The 18,648-nt window shown below is 44.2% G+C and overlaps 1 protein-coding gene across 6 annotated transcripts in view; it reads right to left on the bottom strand.

Moving 5' to 3' along the window:
• ARHGAP40 (Rho GTPase activating protein 40) overlaps positions 1-18,648 on the bottom strand; it is a 43,857-nt gene that overhangs the window by 20,892 nt on the left and 4,317 nt on the right. Inside the window, exon 1 of one of the 6 annotated variants that reach the window (XR_003922840.2) lies at positions 8,444-8,784. The exons of 3 other annotated variants lie outside the window; for them this stretch is intronic. Coding sequence is in view for 1 of the 3 variants with exons in the window: in XM_030010302.2 (XP_029866162.1) it covers positions 8,444-8,721 (278 nt within the window). In the remaining 2 variants the exon portion in view is untranslated. Of the gene's footprint in view, positions 1-4,519; positions 4,679-8,443; positions 8,785-18,648 lie in introns of those variants that run through there. 2 more of the 6 variants (XM_030010302.2, XM_030010305.2) reach the window with 2 other exon arrangements.

The following is an 18,648-nucleotide window of genomic DNA, read 5'->3' as shown; positions in this document are numbered from 1 at the left end:
CTACTTGTGAAAACACCTCAATGGTTCAACTTAGGAATACAATATTAAAGAGACTGCACACTACGCTAACTCTGGATGGTTTGAAACACACCTGTGAAGTCACCGCCATCAAAACCAGATCACAATTGCTTTCTAGTCTCACAAGAAAAACACAGATCAAGTCTTGTGCCTTGAAAACCATGACAACAAAACAACCACTAAATGTGATTTAGCCTCCCAGCTCTGGAAGGACTTAGAAAGTTATAGATAGCAAAATATCTGGAAAGTTTTAGTTCCTTTCATTCCAGAAAGCCGTTATTAGCAGTTCTGGCATTAACTTGCTTCTGTTATAAGAAACATTTCAAGTCATAAATTTGAAGATCTACCAACCAAGACGCCTATGTTGTAGGATATTCTGCACTTCTATTTATACATGTGCATGCATATTACGCTCATACCTTTTTCTAACATGCACATAGGCAGCCCTTCTTTTCTAAAGGTCAGAACTCAAGCAATAACCTTCATTCTGGGAACATCTGGAGGCAGTGACAGCATTGAGAACAAGAATAAGAAGGGTTTTGTTTGTTTTACAGGAACACAGAAGTGAAAGATTGAAAAGAGCTATTATGCCACCCAGCCCACCTCTGACAAAGGCAGAGGTGATCGGCTTGTTTAGTACCCATGCCTGCCTTTCCCACTCCCCTTTCCTTCTCCTGGATACCCAAATAGCAGGCCTCCAGTTGAGATGCCACTTTATAGCCTCGTAGAGGACTTAAATAGTCAATCTAAGATTTAAAAAAAATATTTTTTTACCTTCATAGTTCACACCCATCTCTCTCAGTTCTACTACAGCTACCATCCCAAATCATTATTTCCCCTTTCAACTTTTTATTTGTGTCTTTACCCATTAGGAATTAAAACGTAGATCACATCCCTCACATTAACTCTTCATCTTTAGTACTCCTCTCCATTTTCTCACATTTGCTGACAGCCATCTTGTAAGAGGATTAGATTTAAACAAAGCCACCTTGCTAACATCAAAAAGACTGTTTAATACCTTACCATGATATCTCACTAGAATTCTATTACAAGCCAGTTAATAGAAATCATCACTTGCAATATGAAGGTAACTAGAAGGAAGATTTTAGATTATCTTGAGTGACTTGGGTTTGGCGGTATGAGTGCCAGAAACACTGGCAGCCGAACTTGCACTAAAGAGCAATTCTCCCAATGCACAACACTACACAGGCTGAGGAACCATCTCACAAGCTCCCCTAATTGCTCTGCTGAAGGCACTCAGTAGGCACACAACTACTCTTCTTGCCCTAAGTTACTGCCCCATACTACCATGGGATCTAGGTTATACAGATCAAAGCAGCTCAAAGCAGTTAGAGCCAGCTCATCTAACATTCCAGAAATCTCCATGGATTCACAACGAAACAGAATTTAGGTTTGCAGATCCATAAGAACCTACCCTAGACCCAAGCAGCAGCTTGCACCCGGTACACATGCTCTGGGGCAAGCCTGTGTCTCATATAACTATGACAGTCCCTTCTCCACACCTGCCACAGGAAAAACCACAAAATTTTAAGCCAATGTAAATACAGTCTTCAGCTCTTTCAAAAGGGTGACTCTTTACTTGGATGTTCTGCATGGCGTACCCAGATATCAGATCCTGAATGCAAGTTTTAGTCTGGGAGATACTATGACCAAGTGGAGTAATACTCATCTAACGCATTAGGACATATTCCTGGTGCGCATCTGAGAAGGATCACAACATCCTTACAGTCCAGGTTTCAGGCTATAGCCTTGCCAGCAGCTGGTTTTGGTCTACCAGCACCTTCAGTCCATATCAAAACAACAGAATTCTGGTGCAAGGATATAGTTTTGCCGGACAACAGCGAACTGCTGTACCCCTATCCCACTCTGACTCATGCTTCTATATCACCCGCAGTTATTTTGCTTCCTTCCACAGCTGGAAATACATATGACCTAGTAGTGCTTGCACCAAAAAGCACCACCACCAGTCACACTCTATGCCTACTGTAGGAGAGCCGTATTTGAACAACGTGTGCATCAAACAGCCCGAAAGCCATCCTAACTTTTTATCTCAACAACCCTATGGACTGATGCACTAAACTCTGTTTCACCAAGGTTCAGGATGCTAATGTCACATAGCAGCTCTACACAGCAGTAGCAGGATCCAAGGCCCAGCTCTAGAAGTCCTAAGCTAGCGCTGCTGTTCCTGTCTCACAGGATAACACCAAAGCAAAGTCAGGCCTGTAAATTTAGAAAATGTTTTATTTTCTGGTCTAAATATTTCTTTTCTCGAACACAGTGCACAGTGCTTTACAAATCCAACTACCCAGGTGGAAGGTTAATTTTAGATTTAGTGCACCTAAAAGATTGTTCTTCCTCATTGCATTCCCAAGTCAATGGAGGGCAATCTGTGACGTACATATAAACATAGCAACAGTTTAGATTGAAAGTATAGATTCTTGGCTTGAAATGTTAATTGCTCAGTTGCAACTGGGCAAAGAGTAGGCGGAATAATCAAGTTCACTCGGTTGCACTATCAACCTATCAAAAAGCTTAAGATTATATAGTTTTAAAAATTAATCCAACAAAAAGCAAATGGGCAGAAAGATCTAGTTAAGGACAACCTGGCTCTGTGGAAAGACTGACCATCCTCATGCAACCTTCTCCTCTTGTTAAGAGCAGAGCCAGTTTTAATGGGGCTTGAGATTCATTCAGCTGACTTGCCTAACACCTTCAGTCTAACCCTGACTTAACGGTATTAATAACACAGAAATTAGACTGGCACGGACCTTATACAGTTCATTTTCTTATTATTTCTTCTACAAATCCCTTCCGTGTAGAGCACTGGTAGCGCTTAGCAAGAGCTGTGTGCCTGCCTAGTGCTGACCCTGAGTGATGGTGGCTCACCGATCCTGGGCTAGAATATGCAGTCTCAGTAGTTTTTGATCTGTTCCTAGATACTGTCAACACACAGCAAATATATTGCAAACACTCATGCAACTCTTGGCCCTCTTGAATATCAAAATAAAATAAACACTGTTGCTATGCATTTGTTCATTCCAGGCTTGAATCATTCCCATCAGAGAGCGTCTCAAAGGATCTGTAGCTGCCTAGACTACTTTACTGCTTGCTCAACGTCCTTCCCTCACTGAAATACCTCTCTAGCAGACGAATAAAGAAGTTCCTTCTCAAACATTTCAAACAGAACAGGAGGTGACAAGTGTAAGCCAAGAAAATGGAATTCCTTTAATACTGTTTCCAGAAAAAATAAGATGAGAAAAAGGCAACAAGAACAGAAGAATTAAGTTATACGAGGCAGTCCTTCCACACAACAAGCACGTAGCTTTTAAAGACATTTCTGGAGCAAGCACAAAGGCACATATGAAACAAAGAAACAGATGGAAGGAGTCTGAATTAACCTCAAGGGCAAGTTAGGAGCAGCACACCAAGTCACAGCATCATAGCAATTCAGACCACTAGCATGAAACACAAGTTCTCTTGAAAGAAAAAAAAAAAAAGTGAGAAATTATTCTATCAACTGGTTGCAGTATTTTGACTGATAAAGACACTAAGTTAGAGAACAAAAATACGTTAGCATCACAGCACACATACATCTTACTGGCGTTCAATTTACTTCAAGGTCAAAAGCAACTGACGAGTACAAAAGCACAAGATTAAAAGAAACAAACAGACAAAAAAAAAAGTCCATGCAGGAAAAAGTCCCTCTTCATGTTGCTTCTAAGTCCCTACCCTAAGCAAGCAGTTTAGACCCAAATGAAGAACTGCCTAGTTAATTCTGAAGAGAAAGAACCACCTTAAGATCAGCCCACCACAGTAAATAACATAATAGGTTTTCTTGTTTAAAATCATGTAGTAGGAAAAAGGCATCCAGAAACAACAGATAGGAGTATTTGAAAAACTGGAGAAAATCCTGAAGCAGTAAGTCGCATACCTATAGCTATACCTATGTAAAGTATGTATATATTTTGCTTACTGAAAGTATTGGAAGTTTAAACCTCAATGTTTCAAAGATATCAATGCTAATATAAGAACAGGTCCCTGTATGGAAGAAGGCAATCTACTTATTATCAAAATCGTAGATGAAATGTGCACAATCAGCTATTTCATTCTGACACGCAGAATTACACAAAACACTATTCCCAACACAGATAACAAATTTATCCAGGAGATGCTTTGTGGACAAAAGCTCCACAACTTTTCTACCAAAGGTCTAAATCAAAAGAAAGCTCTACTGCAAATCTTTAAAGCATGGCTTTGCTACCCTTACAATCTCCCAGATTTTGTACACGAAGTACAACCACCACAGACTACCAATTCCTCCTTTCTCCCCATAACAAGCAACAAAAAAGCACAACTGAAGTTTACTCTTAGGAGAAAATGAAAAGCACACGGCTGGTTCATATTCCTTGGATCAGACCATAAAAAAAGCATAGAATGACTAATTATCAAATTACTGTGGCAGCAATGAACAGCAACTTACCCGATATACTCTTACCGTGCTTTACTTTCTCTAGCTTAACTAAACCAAAGCAGCTGAAGAGCCAGAATTAAAGCAATCTTAGAAGCAGGCTGCCACTGCTGACATACATCTCTGTATATCTCTAACCATAGGGGATTTGCTTATATACCTAGTAGTTTCACTGAGAGCATCCCCATGAGAAATTACAGTGCCTTTAGCCCAGGCTATTTTATGTAGCACTGCTGCCAACCACCACTTATGTTCACATTAAGGCATTTTATCGAGGACTTTGCACCCATGGGACGGCACACTTGAAGGTCTGTCTCTATAGCACCAGCAAGAATAGCTAAGATGTCACTACTACAATTTGCTAATAAAATTACAGCTTGTTTTCAGTAACATAGCAATCAGTTCATCAAGATCTTCCATTATGCAAGCAGCTCGGGGAGCAGCGTCATTTAAGGTTGTTTTGAAGAAGCCTGTTCTGCAAGTGATAAAGAGGACATGCCAGATAGCTCTGCATGCGCGGAGTAATTCGTACAAGCTCCAGCTTTCCCCCACTCCAACAACAACAAGGCACTCCCCAGCTCCTGTCCTGGCATTCCTAGTGACACCAGAAAGACAAACCAGCGATCCTTTGCCCAGTGCTATGTGGAGTGAAAGACTTGAATCCTGATGCTTGTGTGTAACACACTGCTTTAGCTTAGCACCTCCATCGCTTTCTGTGCTGCACCCAAACTCCAGAGGTTACCTCAACCACAGCACTGGGAGTTTTAAATAAAGCATAGGTTATAACTTGCCTGACAATAAGCGTTTCTGTCAAAGTATTTAAGGGCAAAGACACTCCACCTCAACATCTGTGTCTCAGGCCTTCCTTCAGCTGGAATAGATTTGTCTCCACTCTCTCTATTAAGAGTCTAAATAAGCAAGCTAAGTAATAGCAAAAGTTGCCTGTAATTACAGATCCGCCTGGAGGTGTCTCAGACCGAAACTCAGAGCAGAACACACACCGGATTGATAAGCCCATGCAGATACAGCCAAATTAAAAATATTCAAAGCCACATTTAGTTTAGTCTATTAGCTGGGTGTCTGTCCCATCATGCTAGAGTTTGTTTTGGCCTCGGAAGACATAAGCCATGCTCTCTGTATGTGTTTTATTGTTTCACTGTAAGGTCAGTGCAGACGAGCCCGTTGTTCACTTTCCCTGCATTAGCACGGTAAGCCAAACAGGAAAGGGCTTTCATTGACACGGAAATCCGGCTGCGAGAAAGGGGTACCTGGCCAAAACAAAGCTTTAGGAGTACTGCGATCTTTAATGGAGTTGTGAATTCATAAGCCTGATCTACCTGATGATTCTATGAGAATCGTTAATTAAAAGGTGGCATTCTCATCCCTATTCCCATCTTCACACGCTCCACTGAATCCACGTTCATCTGAACACAGAAGCAGCTTTGTCTGTCCAGCAGCCACAAAGATCCAGTCTGCCATTCAAGTTCCACCTATCAGCACGACAGCAGGATGCCAAAACCCACAGACCAGTTAGCACGGGGCTGCAGACAGGAGCTTCCCCATACTTGTTCTTATCCACTACGCCCCCGCCAGTATAGAAGCTGCCCCGGGCTCCCTCCGGCTGCCACGAGGCTGAGCCTGTGCACAGGATTCCCACGAAGCGGCTGGCACGGACTGACTGCCTGTAGTGACTTGGCTGTCGCAGCCCCGCAGCACACACTGCCAGGGATTTTGCAGAGGCCAGAATGAGTCAATACCTCCCAGTTACTAAACGCATCCTCAAAACACGCTACCGCTACGTCAGACAAGACACCCTTACTTTATTTCCATCACTGCTGTGACTTCAGGTGAGATGTTAAAGCTCTGTACACCTCAGCTGCCCAGCTTAGGGACAAAGGGGGTGAGGGACCACAGGGCTTTCAGAGGAAAGATTGCTAGTGTTTGAATCCTTTATAAAAGGGCTGTGAATTTATTTTTTGTGTGATCGCTCATTAATGCAAAGGCTTTTTACAGAAGCATAGATTCACACACACTAAATATTTGTCCTAAAAGTTCTTTAATGTTGAACTTAGAGTAAATCGGGATGATAGAACTCATTCTCATTTCTTCTTGTAGCCCATTCTACTAGCTGTACCTACACCACAGCAGAGAATGAGTAATTATAAGTTGTTGCTCAGATGTCTGGGAACAGGCAAGAGACTTTGAAGAGGTCACAGGAGTTACCTGCTGACCAGCACAAAGTAAGGAGAGGTTGAGAGATGTGCTGGAATTCATCTATGCTTCACGCATGAGAGGTTTAGGGATGCAGGAAGACAGGAAGGACAGTCATAAGCTTGCTTGGATTTCCCAGGTAGGAGTTACTACACGTGAGACAAAGTGCTTGGCTATTACATTGCCCTGAAAAGCCTCCCCTTGGTTGAGATTTATAACTAATTCTGTAACTAATAACTGAAGTGCTGCCCACGAGCCCAGGGCCACTGACCCCAGCCGCGAGCCACCTCGGGTACCACAAGCTGTACAACACCGAGAGGAGAAGCACGAGGGAGGGAAAGCTGGCTCAGCAATGGCTCTTTCTCAGCGGTGCTTTGGAGGCACGACACCACGACGGCCGGGTAAGGCGGTAGGTGTCTTAATGGGAGCCCAAGGAGCATGCCACAGTTACTGCTGCAAAAATAAACAGTCATTAAAGTCAATTAATTAGAAGACCAGGATGGCTGGCGTATCATTGCCTTATTATATAGGCATGTTTTAGGTCAATCCTAGCAGAGAGGCTTAGTTGTACATATACATATAGGATGCGTTTCACCTGCTGGTGAGGCCTGAGTGAACAGATGCAAATTACCACTTGCTAAGAGTTAAATGTTTTGGTCAAAGTTAGTGAGCAAATTTGGTGTTCCTGCTGGAGCATCTCTTCAGACCTGACCACAGAGGTGTTCTGGCACCAGTACAGACACTGAAACTCAACTAACTTGTTTGGCAAAACCCGTAAGTTGTTACTGAATATTTTGATTTTTATCAAAGAAAGCCTGCAGTACTCAAGGTGTTAGTCTAGTTCTCTTACACATGGGTAATTTTAAAGTAATTCACCACATCATTCCTGTGTCAGTCCCCCTAAGATTACTATTAATTTTTTTTTTTTTTTTTTTTTTTTTTTTTACATCTCAAATTTTGCCTGGGACCTTTTAAAGTTTTCCTTTCTTGCTTCTACACACAAGGTCAAAGCCGACTAGGAAAAATGCGAAGTCAGACAGAAACATGAAAATATGAGCTATGGTTAGAAATAAAATCACTGTGAGTACATTCACACAAAACCAACAGGTTTTAATTAGTGCAGCAGGGAAATGTTCTGAAACTTGATGCAACTTCTAAGCTGATGTAAATACACATTAGATGAAGTCTTAAGTCATTTAATGTCCAGTAAGCACACAAACAGTACGGTCTTTGTCAAGCAAAGTGGTTAAATTTTCAGTTCTGTCCTTTAGCATGGGTGCTTTGCATGATATTTATAAATAAGCAGTTCTTACCTTCATACAGTTCTACAAATCACTGAACAGCCCTCAAACCCCACAAGCTGTCAGGGCAGCATTACCACCGAATCACAAGGAAGCACACAGTCTGCATTTTAGCCCCGCCAGGCACGCACGCACCCCCAGGTCCCATTTCCACAGCTTGCTGCACGCATCCCAATTATAGAGTTAATACACACACACAAAAAAAAAAAAAAAAAAAAAAAGGTTTTTTAATAGGTTTCATTTCAGGATCAAGGCAGTCAAAACACAGTTTTAAAGAGCATATTACAGCCTGCCCACCTCCAGAAATTTACCTTGTTTCCACCTATCCTCCCCCAAGTATTGCCTTGCCTTTACGCCCTGCCTTCGGGAGGAAGGAGAGCAGTGATCACCCCGTACCGCTGCACCCCACGACCACGCTCCGTACCTGCCGAGGCTGCCGAGGCGGGCACAGCTGGCTGGCTGGGCAGGCACCAACACCACCCGGGGCGTGGGGATCCCACTTCTGGCCACCCTGGAGCCACACGTGCCACACTTGTCCATGGCCAGATGGGGAGGAGAGAGGCGGTCAGTCCATCCGTGCCCCTCCACTGTCGAGCCGAGGAGCGGCTGCCGAACCTCGCGACTGATAACAAATCGCTGCTCCTTGTCACCCGCGAGGTGCCGATCGGGTGGCCGTGAGCATCCTCTCCTCCCTCCCCACATCCACCCACCTGGGCGGACCGAGCAGAAGCGACGGTAAATCCACTTGCGTCTTCAAGGCAGCAGTGCCCAAGGCTGAGCCACCCACGCCTGGGACGTGGGCTGAAGGACACAGCCCACGGTCAGCATCCAGCGCTCAGAGTAAGCAGAAAAGAGCAAGGAGTTATTTCCAAGCCTGGGCTGAAGCTGAGGCTTGCTAAACATTAACTCAAGCCTCAGCCGTGTGAAAAAGTAACTCCCAAAAGCAGCATTAGGAAGGAGGAGTCAAACAGCGTATTCGCTCTTCAAAATTGTACTTCTCTGAAGTAAGAGAACATCAAGAAAAGCGCAGAGTATCTCCCTGGGGACTCAGGAGGAGCAGCAAAACACCCAAGCGCTTATTAAAAAAGCAAATTCAGCGTTTCCTGCCCTAGCTGAGCAGTGAGTAAATCCCAGCTAGATGTAAGACACTGGTGTTGAAAGAGCAGCATAAGCCCAAAACACCCACAGAGAATATTTTGCAAGATCCAGATCCTTCTTTAAAATCTCATCAACAAGAAACACACAAGCAAGCAAACGGTTAAAGCAATCAGAATCCCCAGAGCCATCCCAAACAGGTTTTGTCCTTTCCTTCTTGTTCTCTCCACCAAACCTCCTTCCACAGTGTTTCTGTAATTTCCCTTTCTTCTAACATTTACTATTCATAATCCCGAAGTTAAAGGGACAACAAGTCATTTATTTAAAGTTTCCTTAATGAAGGCACACAAAGCTTGTCCAGCACACGTAATAACCCCGCTCCGTGTTTCCAATATTCCCAGTAAGGCTGGGTCTATGGCTTAGCCTGCTTTGCCTCCAACATCTTAAAGGCCAGCAGCAGCTATTTTAGAGAAAACCCCTCACAAAAGCATGCAAAGAGGCCGTCTCAGTTTTGTTCCTTACACATTAACACAGCTATTTTTCCAGCCACAGCTTTAGTCAAGCTGCTTTAACTCCACCTTGTGAACATGCAGCCGATCTGCTGCAGAAGGAACGCTGCCCAGCCCCCCGAGGCAGGCGGAGGGAGGATATTTGGTCTGGGATGCTTACAACTCCCCACGCCAAGTATGCAAAAACATTAATGGGAATCTTTTTCCCCCCCTCTTTTTTTCTCCTTACCCCCAATTCCTGCAAAATGTTATTCCTCCCCCCAAAATTTTAGACACTGTGAAGCAAACCAAGAGGACAGCCCTCCACCGAGAAGGAGGCACCCCGCTGAAGGTGGGTCCTTCTCCACGTAACTGAAAGTGCCTCTGGGAAAGCTCCTGTGTACAGCTGGAGTTAGAGCTGGCCTCCCCTGGATCGTTCCTGTTCCCAGTAAAACCACAGGCCTTGCACATACATTGTGTGTTATATTTCTTACTTAGCTTATTCACTACAAGTGGTTCTCATGAGAATCATAAGGGATCAAATTCAAAACTCAGGTTACCCATATAGCTCCTCCTCCATCAGCTCCAAACCAAGATAAATTGCAGAACGTACCTGCTTGTGAAATTCAGTTATAACCAAAGCCCATCCACGAGCCACAGCTTTTACAACAGCACTGGATTATACATAGGGGGCATATTATCATAGAATGGTTTGGGTTGGAAGGGACCTTAGAGATCGTCCAGTTCCAACCCCCCTGCCATGGGCAGGGACACCTTCCACTAGACCAGGTTGCTCAAAGCCCCATCCAACCTGGCCTTGAACACTTCTAGGGATGGGGCATCCACAGCCTCGCCAGGCAACCTGCTCCAGTGCCTTACCACCCTCACAGTGAAGAGCTTCTTCCTAATATCTAATTACAAAAATTCATCCAATAATAAAGACCTCAGCAACATGTAAAAAGCAAATCAAAACAATTCTGATGCTTTTATTCAGGTACACAGACAATGATTGCTGCAAAGCTACATCGGACAGAAGCATACACCATCATATGTGACCACACAAACTGCCCAGGGTTTGAGACATGGGAGAGGAGAGCAAGGAGGGACGACAACAACAACAACAACAACAATCTATGAGAGGATATGTCGCTGCTTTAAGCTTCGCTGTTTTTACAAACTCAGGAAAGCGTTATTTCTCCCCAGGAAGCACTCAGCCTTTCCAAAAGGCTTCCCACTAAGCACACCTTGCCCTGACACAAGTGGTTGGGTTTCAGGCCATTCCTTCTCCTGTACGGAAAAGCACATCTAAGCTGCTAGTACTGCAAGTAGCTGGGCACAACAGCCGACAACTACAAGTCTTTTCTCTCTCAGCTACGTTCCTCCTCACTACATTTCTTTTAATAACTTCAGCCAGCTGCTTGTCCTTTTTGACTGGCCGATTTTCAGACAGACAGGCTGCTAGTCACTTGTACAGGCAAGCTTCATTGTCACAGATTTCTAACACAGCAGTAATAACATAGGCAGGCTTGTTGCACAACTGAGGAGAATTTAAAGCATCCAGAATGAAAACAGAATTCTTTAATAGTACATGCAGCTTTGAATACTCATATAAAGCAGTACGCAAGTGTTACTGAAAATTTAAGATCTCTGTGGATAATAACAGCTGCACTACCATCTACAGCCTTTCACATATTCACTCCTGTCTGGACTTCGGTTATTCATGGCATTTGAGAGGAATAATCGGCAAGTTTATTTCCTAGCTTGTGAGAAAAGAGGTGGAGGAATAGGACACAAAGCCAACTGAGTCTGCATTTTCAGACGGAGTGAATCAGGATAAATATTCCAACTCTCATTTCGAGCTCTCCAGCATGTTTCATGCTCCATGACAGTCTTTCTGGCGTCATCAGAGATGAGCCAAGCTCACTAGGACGAGTTCATCTGGCTCACAGGAGCTGAATCTTACTCAAATATGGAGACAAATGGACATACCAATGCTCTCAGCAGCCAATTAGTTCAGATGAATCACTGGTCCAGACCCAACACTGTTATGGTTGCAGCTTTAGTGCATGAGTTATTTCTGAAGGTATCTACATGTCCTGCCAAACTGATATGACTTGGCTCGCTCAGTAAACCCGATTTTTTCAGGACCAAAAAGGAGAGGGGAAAACATCCGACATGCTTTTGGATAATTGGGAATTTCAGCTGGGCAAAGCACATGCAGACTGGAGGTCTGAAGACTACAGGAATCCTCTGCCAGACCACAGGGACCCCACCAGCCTGGGAGACCTGCCTCTGAACACTGCCTGACAGAGCTCAGCATCAGTGCCTTCAGGTCAGCTTGCACTCAATGTTCACCAGCTGCATCACGAGATCTTACGGCAGCATTACATTTTTCAAGCATCCCCAAAGTAATTTGTTACCATGAAAATCAAATGCAAGTGAAAGACACTGCAATGTGAAGGAGAGCAGAAAAACCTGAATGTCGCTGAAATCCCTAACACACAAGTCTTTTTTTCTCCAGCAGGTGTATTTTTAGAGAGCGCATAATATTAGAAAAGCCTGAAAATAATTTATCTCCCCTCCACTCGGTCACATATCAAGAAAACCCTCAAGTAGCGTTACCTAGCCATCACGTGGACGCATTAAGATTAAGAGATTATTACAGTTTCTGGAGTCACCGAGGCGGTGAGATTATCCAAGTCCCAGCCTGTTCCCAGTCTGCCAGGGAGGCAGCACCCAGGCTGTGGCCCGGGGCGAAGCGCTACGTGGCGATCACGTCTGGGTAACAGGCATCGGCTCCCAGCAGCCGGCCCCGCAACCCCGGCTGGCTCTGCTCTGCCCTGAGCTGGGACATCAAACGAGCATCTCTCAGCTCCACAGCTGCCAAGAAACAACCACAGCAACACGCAGACCCTACGAAGTGCTTCCGCTCGTGACTTTACTGCACGAGACGAGACCTGATTTGTCATCCTCCTGGGACAGATACAGGCATGCCCATGGGAGCTGGGGTATCAACCCAGCGCAAGCGGAGAGGTAAAGCATCACCTTCCCTCACTGCCCAGCATCACCCCCTCGACCCTCCCTGCTCTACCCACACCTAGGGTGGCTCAGGCGCAATGATGAACAGTCAGACCCTCCTTACTGTAAAACCCAACCTGCCTGCAGCCACAAGCTGTATGTCAGAGCACGCAATCTTTACTGCACTTTAAATGCTTTACTGCACCCAAGAGTTGTGACGAACGGAGGATTAGTACTTCAGGCGGTGGACAAACAGTGAGAACAGATGCTTCCTGAGCCGAGATGGTTTGCATGCAGATGGCTATTAGTCTCACATTTAAGAGAAAAGAAAGAAACATGGGGCGAAGGAGGGACCCCTGGCATCCCGTGAGATGCAATGCTGTAGCAGAGCGGGACTAGCCGGCTGGCAGCCAAAGCCAGAGCCACTTCGTCACGTTACCGTCAGAAGTAGCAACTCTGAGCAGAGATCTCCACCAGGCGCGGGGCAGTGGTTGGATACATGACTGCCTCCAGCTGCCCACCCTGTTTGACAATGTTGTGGCGTGGGAGAGTGAAGGAGAAGGAAGAAAATCATACGCTCTTTAGACACAGATGTATATTTAGATAAGCGAACTGCAAAGTTGCTTAAACCTAATTACTACTGTAAATGTAATTTAAACCACCCAAAACATTTCCACTGCTCAAGGAAGAGCTGTAACAATGGGAGGAAGTGCTAAGACACAGCAGCTATTCTTAATGCACAAAAACACTTATTCTGATGAATAACCAAGACTTACTAATTTAAATTGAGTATGTTTCTGCCTCCTGGGCATTTTCAGACTGTATAAAATTAGAAGTCTTAGCGGGTTTCTGAGGATGACCTTGTTTAGCTCCCTATTCAAACACGTGCCTGACATCTACCAGGTGCTGTGCCTTGCAAAAAACATATCTTTCTTGATGGACACTCAAGGCAGAAAGAAGTGACAGGCACCAGATTAATAACCACCAAGCTGCTTGTTCACTTCCTTCAAACACAGGGACTTATTATCACTGCAACCAGCTGACAAAGTGCTACACATCATTTCTAAGGTGTGATAGAAGAGAGGCAGATGGGACAGAGGATCAGCAGTCAGGTCCCTCCCCAGCTGCAATGAGTAACCACCATCTCATGCCAGTCCAGCCGTGTCAGTCGAGCTCATGCAGGACTGGAGTCCACGTAGCAGAGCTTGCCCCCAGCACCACCTTCACGGAGGGCTTGCACCTCCTTAATTTTCATAGAAAAAAATATGCAAGAGCTCAAATTCCCAAGCTCACCTTCCAGCCCATTTCACAAACCTCATTTTGATTTTTGCAAGTTGGATTTTCTGTTCCCTTCTGAGAAATGGATGGGGCAACAGAGCTACAAATAGGAAGAGTGTCAGAAATGGACTGTCTTACTCTGCTGCCCCAGTTCTCAGCCCAAAGATGTGATAGATAGTTGTCATGTTGTTTATTTCCTGCACCATAATCACAAGCAGCGGGATGGGCTCCATGGGCTGAACTCACCATGAGTCAGTGTGTTTTCGGGCATCCCATAGGAGTTACTGCCCAAAGAATGCCAAACATCCACTCCTGAAAGAGAAGTCATGTACATAGCATGGCCCCACAAGCAGTGCAGAGCAAATGGTTCAGAACTACCAAGGTTATGAGACAGCTAAACAATAGCTACTGATAGTTTGACTCAGATAAGCTAGAGTTTTAGCAAGGATGGTAAGACAAGGGGAGGAGAAAAGTAGGAGTGACCTGATCATAGCTACAGAACTATGCTATTTATTAAGATTAAAAGTGAAACACCTAAAGACCAGAGTGTGGACTAAGTACAAATGCAGTTTTCAAAGCAATGTCTTGTTTAGGGGGGGTGGTGGTGGTAGATTTTAGTATCTTATAGTTTTAAAGATCTCCCCAGAAGTTTTTATATTGGGTCACACTAGCTGAAACTACTTCAGAGATTAGGCTGGAACCCCCTATGTGTTATTGAAGCTTGTCTTGTTGAATGATTACAATAAAAAATAAATCCACTTACCTAAATACTCCAAATTCATGATCCAGGGAAAAATACTGACCAGAAAGGTCCCCACACATTGTCCCTACGCACGTGGATATAGAGCATTTACTTGCGAATGAAATGCCACTGTGCTCATTTGTGGGTAGGACATCCATCAGCCTCTGAGCAGGGGAACAGAAAGATACCCCCCTCTCAAAGACAGTAGCATTTTTACAGATCCTAATTACTCAATTACTTCCAAAGTAAAAAGAAAATTTAATATAGCCTAGTAGCGTAAGTTCTTATTTAGCAGTCAGGCAACAGTAAGTGCCAATTATTCCACTCATAAACAACAGTTGTGCTTGTACTCAAAAGTGCCATCATTTATCCTAACAGGCTTCTGTTCTACTTTGTCATCTCTTTAACAGGTCTATCAGGAGAAATCCAAACTTTTCTGTGTGTGGAGAGATTACAAATGGCACATGATTTGTATTTATGGGCATTCTCTTCATTTGTCCTCTAGAAGAGAGCTGGGACAGAAACAGAACCGGGCTGCTGCTTTAAAGGCTCAGAAGTTAAAAAAAGTCAGCTATCACTATTTTTGCTATGCTGGCACCCTGCTCTGAAGTCACCACACAGAGCTTGTTTGTACTAGTTTCATCTATAAACGATGAAACAGCTGGAACAAAACTGGTTGAGATGCTGAACCTGATTGCACAATACAGCTCAGGGCTCTTACAGAGCTATTAGCAGTCAAGAGTTTGTTAACTCATTAGGAGAGGGCTTCTTTTTCCAAAATATTCATGACAGAGTTTAATTACACAAATCTTCATGAAAAACAGCATCAGAAGATTACAGGCATGATCTAGGACTTCGGGGCCAATGAGGGGATGGAAGAGCTTGCTACAGACATTTCCAAACAGCTTTAGTGCAGGATTTAAAGGAAGAACACAGGGCAGGTGAGGTTAGTTGTGCAAGATCATCTCAAAGGTTGGTCAGAGACTAGAGTACTGTCTGTAAATCCCCACATGCTGTTTACTGTTCTATAAAACCCCACTGCTCTAACTGCAGGGCCAAAGAGGAGATCAGACATATGAAGTCTCAGGTATCAATGTCAAGTGATGTTGCAAGACAGATTTTTATTCTTCAGTTTACACCCAGTGTGCAAGTTCAGAGTAACACAGTGCTATTGCAAAGGCAAAAAGAAGACAGCACATAGATCATGCGCTGAATAAGCATAGTGAATTCAACAAGCTAAACAAGCAAAAATTCAATTCAGACTCACAGGTGAGTTGAAAACTACAGAGATTTCATAAAAGTAAATCTAAAGACATATACACAAGCAGATGAACTATAGCAACTATGCTTTACCTCACAGCTCTAGTAAGTCTGATGAACTCTTTTAACCAAACTGACATTCAGGACTGTATGTTTTAACCAGGCTGGTCTAAACAACCAAACTTCCGTACATTGGACATTTTCTGACACAGGCATCACTTGACTGTGGCTGCCAACTCGACTCCTGCTCAGTTTTTTGGCCCAACACACAGCTCATGCTGACACAGCTCAGCTGATCTATGCTGGGAGCAGCACCACTGGGCTAAAGCAAGAGCTACACGTACACCAGATACAAAGGAGAGGAGGAGATAAGACCTGCTGTCCTTGCAGCTGTGCAAAAACAACTGTTGGGCAGTTTCTGATAAGACTGAAACTCTTCAGAATTAACTGGAACAACCCACAGGAATGGTAGAAACCAAACTTTCATGATGGAAGGTGTAAGTACATCACCTTACCCAAAAAGCTTTCAAGCTGACCCATCAGCATCTGTACTGCTGAGGCTCCCAGGCTTCACACTGCAATACTGGGACACCCACAGCTTGACTGAGGAGGAAGGATGAGCATTCTCACCGTCAGCTGGGAAACTGGCCTCCTCCTAAGCATGAGAGTTAGTGAATTTGTGAATTAGTGAAGTAATGAATTAGAGAATTAACAAGTTACACCAGCCCATTGAAAGGGGACTGAGCCCTTGTTTGATTTTTACCTAATGAGCACATGTACTAAAGTTGGATTCACAGGGTACATCCTCCTCTAACTTTGAGAGGTCCAAATGAACCATGAAACTTGACTCAGTACTATTGTCAGAAAAAGTACTCATAGAGGGTTAAATGATATTCATAGATCCCCAGCTAGCAACCAAGCAGCAGCTTCTTGACCTTTACAAAGACTAGTTTTTCTTTGCCATCTGCTTTGTTGACACTTAAAATGAGGCAATGCTAATCCATTACAAAATTGCACAAACCTCACTAGCAGAGTTCACAGGAAAGCCTTAAAGAAGCAATTCCTTGGTCCTACTTATAGATTTGCCCATTTTCTTCCAGCTAACACATCACTGCAGCTAGAATAAGCTTTGCAAAAAGCCATTCTCCAAAAAGCTTTTTCCACAATGTGTGCTGGTATTTAATAAAGCCTTGAATTCTCCCAACTGACCTGGCAGCTCTGTGCTTGCTCCAAACTCTTCCTGGCCTGCAAACATCCGGCAGCTTCGTGCCTGCTTTACGCTGGCCAAGAGAGCGTAGGAAGCACGAAGTGAATGAACTCTGAAACTCTTGGATTAGGGATATCGTTAAGACAGCTCCCAGGAGGTATCCTTCCTCTCCTGTTAATCAAAGGAAATACTGCATCTAAATACAGCTGTTACCTTTATCTACTTTTACCTTTCTTATGCACAAGCTGGAGTGAGTCCAGGATTCTGGAATATTTGACCAAAACAACGGTATCTCAGATCAGCTGCAGGGATGTATATATTGCAGCCTCATGTCCACCTTCCGCTATGAGGCATGCAAGGATTTCCTTCCACTGTGTTAGCCCTGCTGTTTTCAAACATTAACATTGTCTGAGCTTTACCTTGACCGAGAAAAACAACTTTCATCAGCAAAGCTGTATTTATTCGTTGCCTAAAGAGGATATCCTTCCAGTTCCATTATATATTGGCCACCTGCTATGGACCTTGCAAGAGTTACAGGCTCCTGTTCACTCAAGAGTCTACACACACCCTCAAGGCAAGAAATACCGCTTTCGTTTCCAGTGTCGGTCACTTGGTTAGGGCTGTCAGGTGTATGATCAAGCAGGAGAAATAGGGGTTCAAGCACTGGCAGCATGCTCAATTGTGTATGTACAGAGACACCGAGAAATCCGAGCTCCCAGGACTCCAGCATAACTGTTTATTTGGCAGCAATGGTGAAAAAGTTTTGAGTGCAGTTGAATGGCAACCACCATCAGCAAGACAGCCTCATGCACAAGCTTCAGAGCCAAAACACAGAAGTCATTTTCCCAAACCAGCAGTGCTACAGAACAGCCCTTCAAATGCCCCACTACCCCAACATGCAGACTTCCTTTCCTTGTGTGTATGCTCTCCACATCCACCGCAGGCTAAGCCCAGCGAAGGTTCACCAAGAACTGAAGATTAAGGAAAAATACATCTGTTAAGCCACCTCCTCTGGGAAACAGGCACTTAACTGACCTCAACTAATTCAGAAATAACACCCTTCAGAGAGAAGAGTGCAGAGGCAAGGGAGTGAAGAGTACTCTGCATTTGTGCCTTTCCCCTGTTTCTTAGTTACAATTATGTCTCTCCTATGCTTCATTAGGTGACCCAGGGAGGGATAACTGAGAAGTATAAAATGCTAGCTCTTGGTCAGGAGCCTCCTGTCACTGCTTCATCAGTGCACAGCCTGCCTGCTACGCTACCACTGAACCATCAGTGTATAACGGTCGAGAAGGCTCTTGCCACTGCTCTCACCTCCTTGGCAGTCCCTTCCCAATATACACGACAGTAACGTGTCGGTACCAACATCCGCTGCTAACAGTCCATCATCCTAGGAGGAGCCTTCTATAAAAGGGCAAAACAGGACAAAGGGATAAGTACATTAGTGCCGCAAAATCAACAAACGCACTAGAAGTGTGCTTGGGTCTCAGCCAAGCTGTTTACTGAAACACTGAGGTCTCAACTGTATGTTGCATTCAGTG

The sequence above is a fragment of the Aquila chrysaetos genome, chromosome 3 (genome assembly GCF_900496995.4).
Source record: "Aquila chrysaetos chrysaetos chromosome 3, bAquChr1.4, whole genome shotgun sequence".
NCBI lineage: Eukaryota > Metazoa > Chordata > Aves > Accipitriformes > Accipitridae > Aquila > Aquila chrysaetos.
Note: the sequence above shows the minus strand (reverse complement) of the source record. Positions and strands in the feature narration are given on the sequence as shown.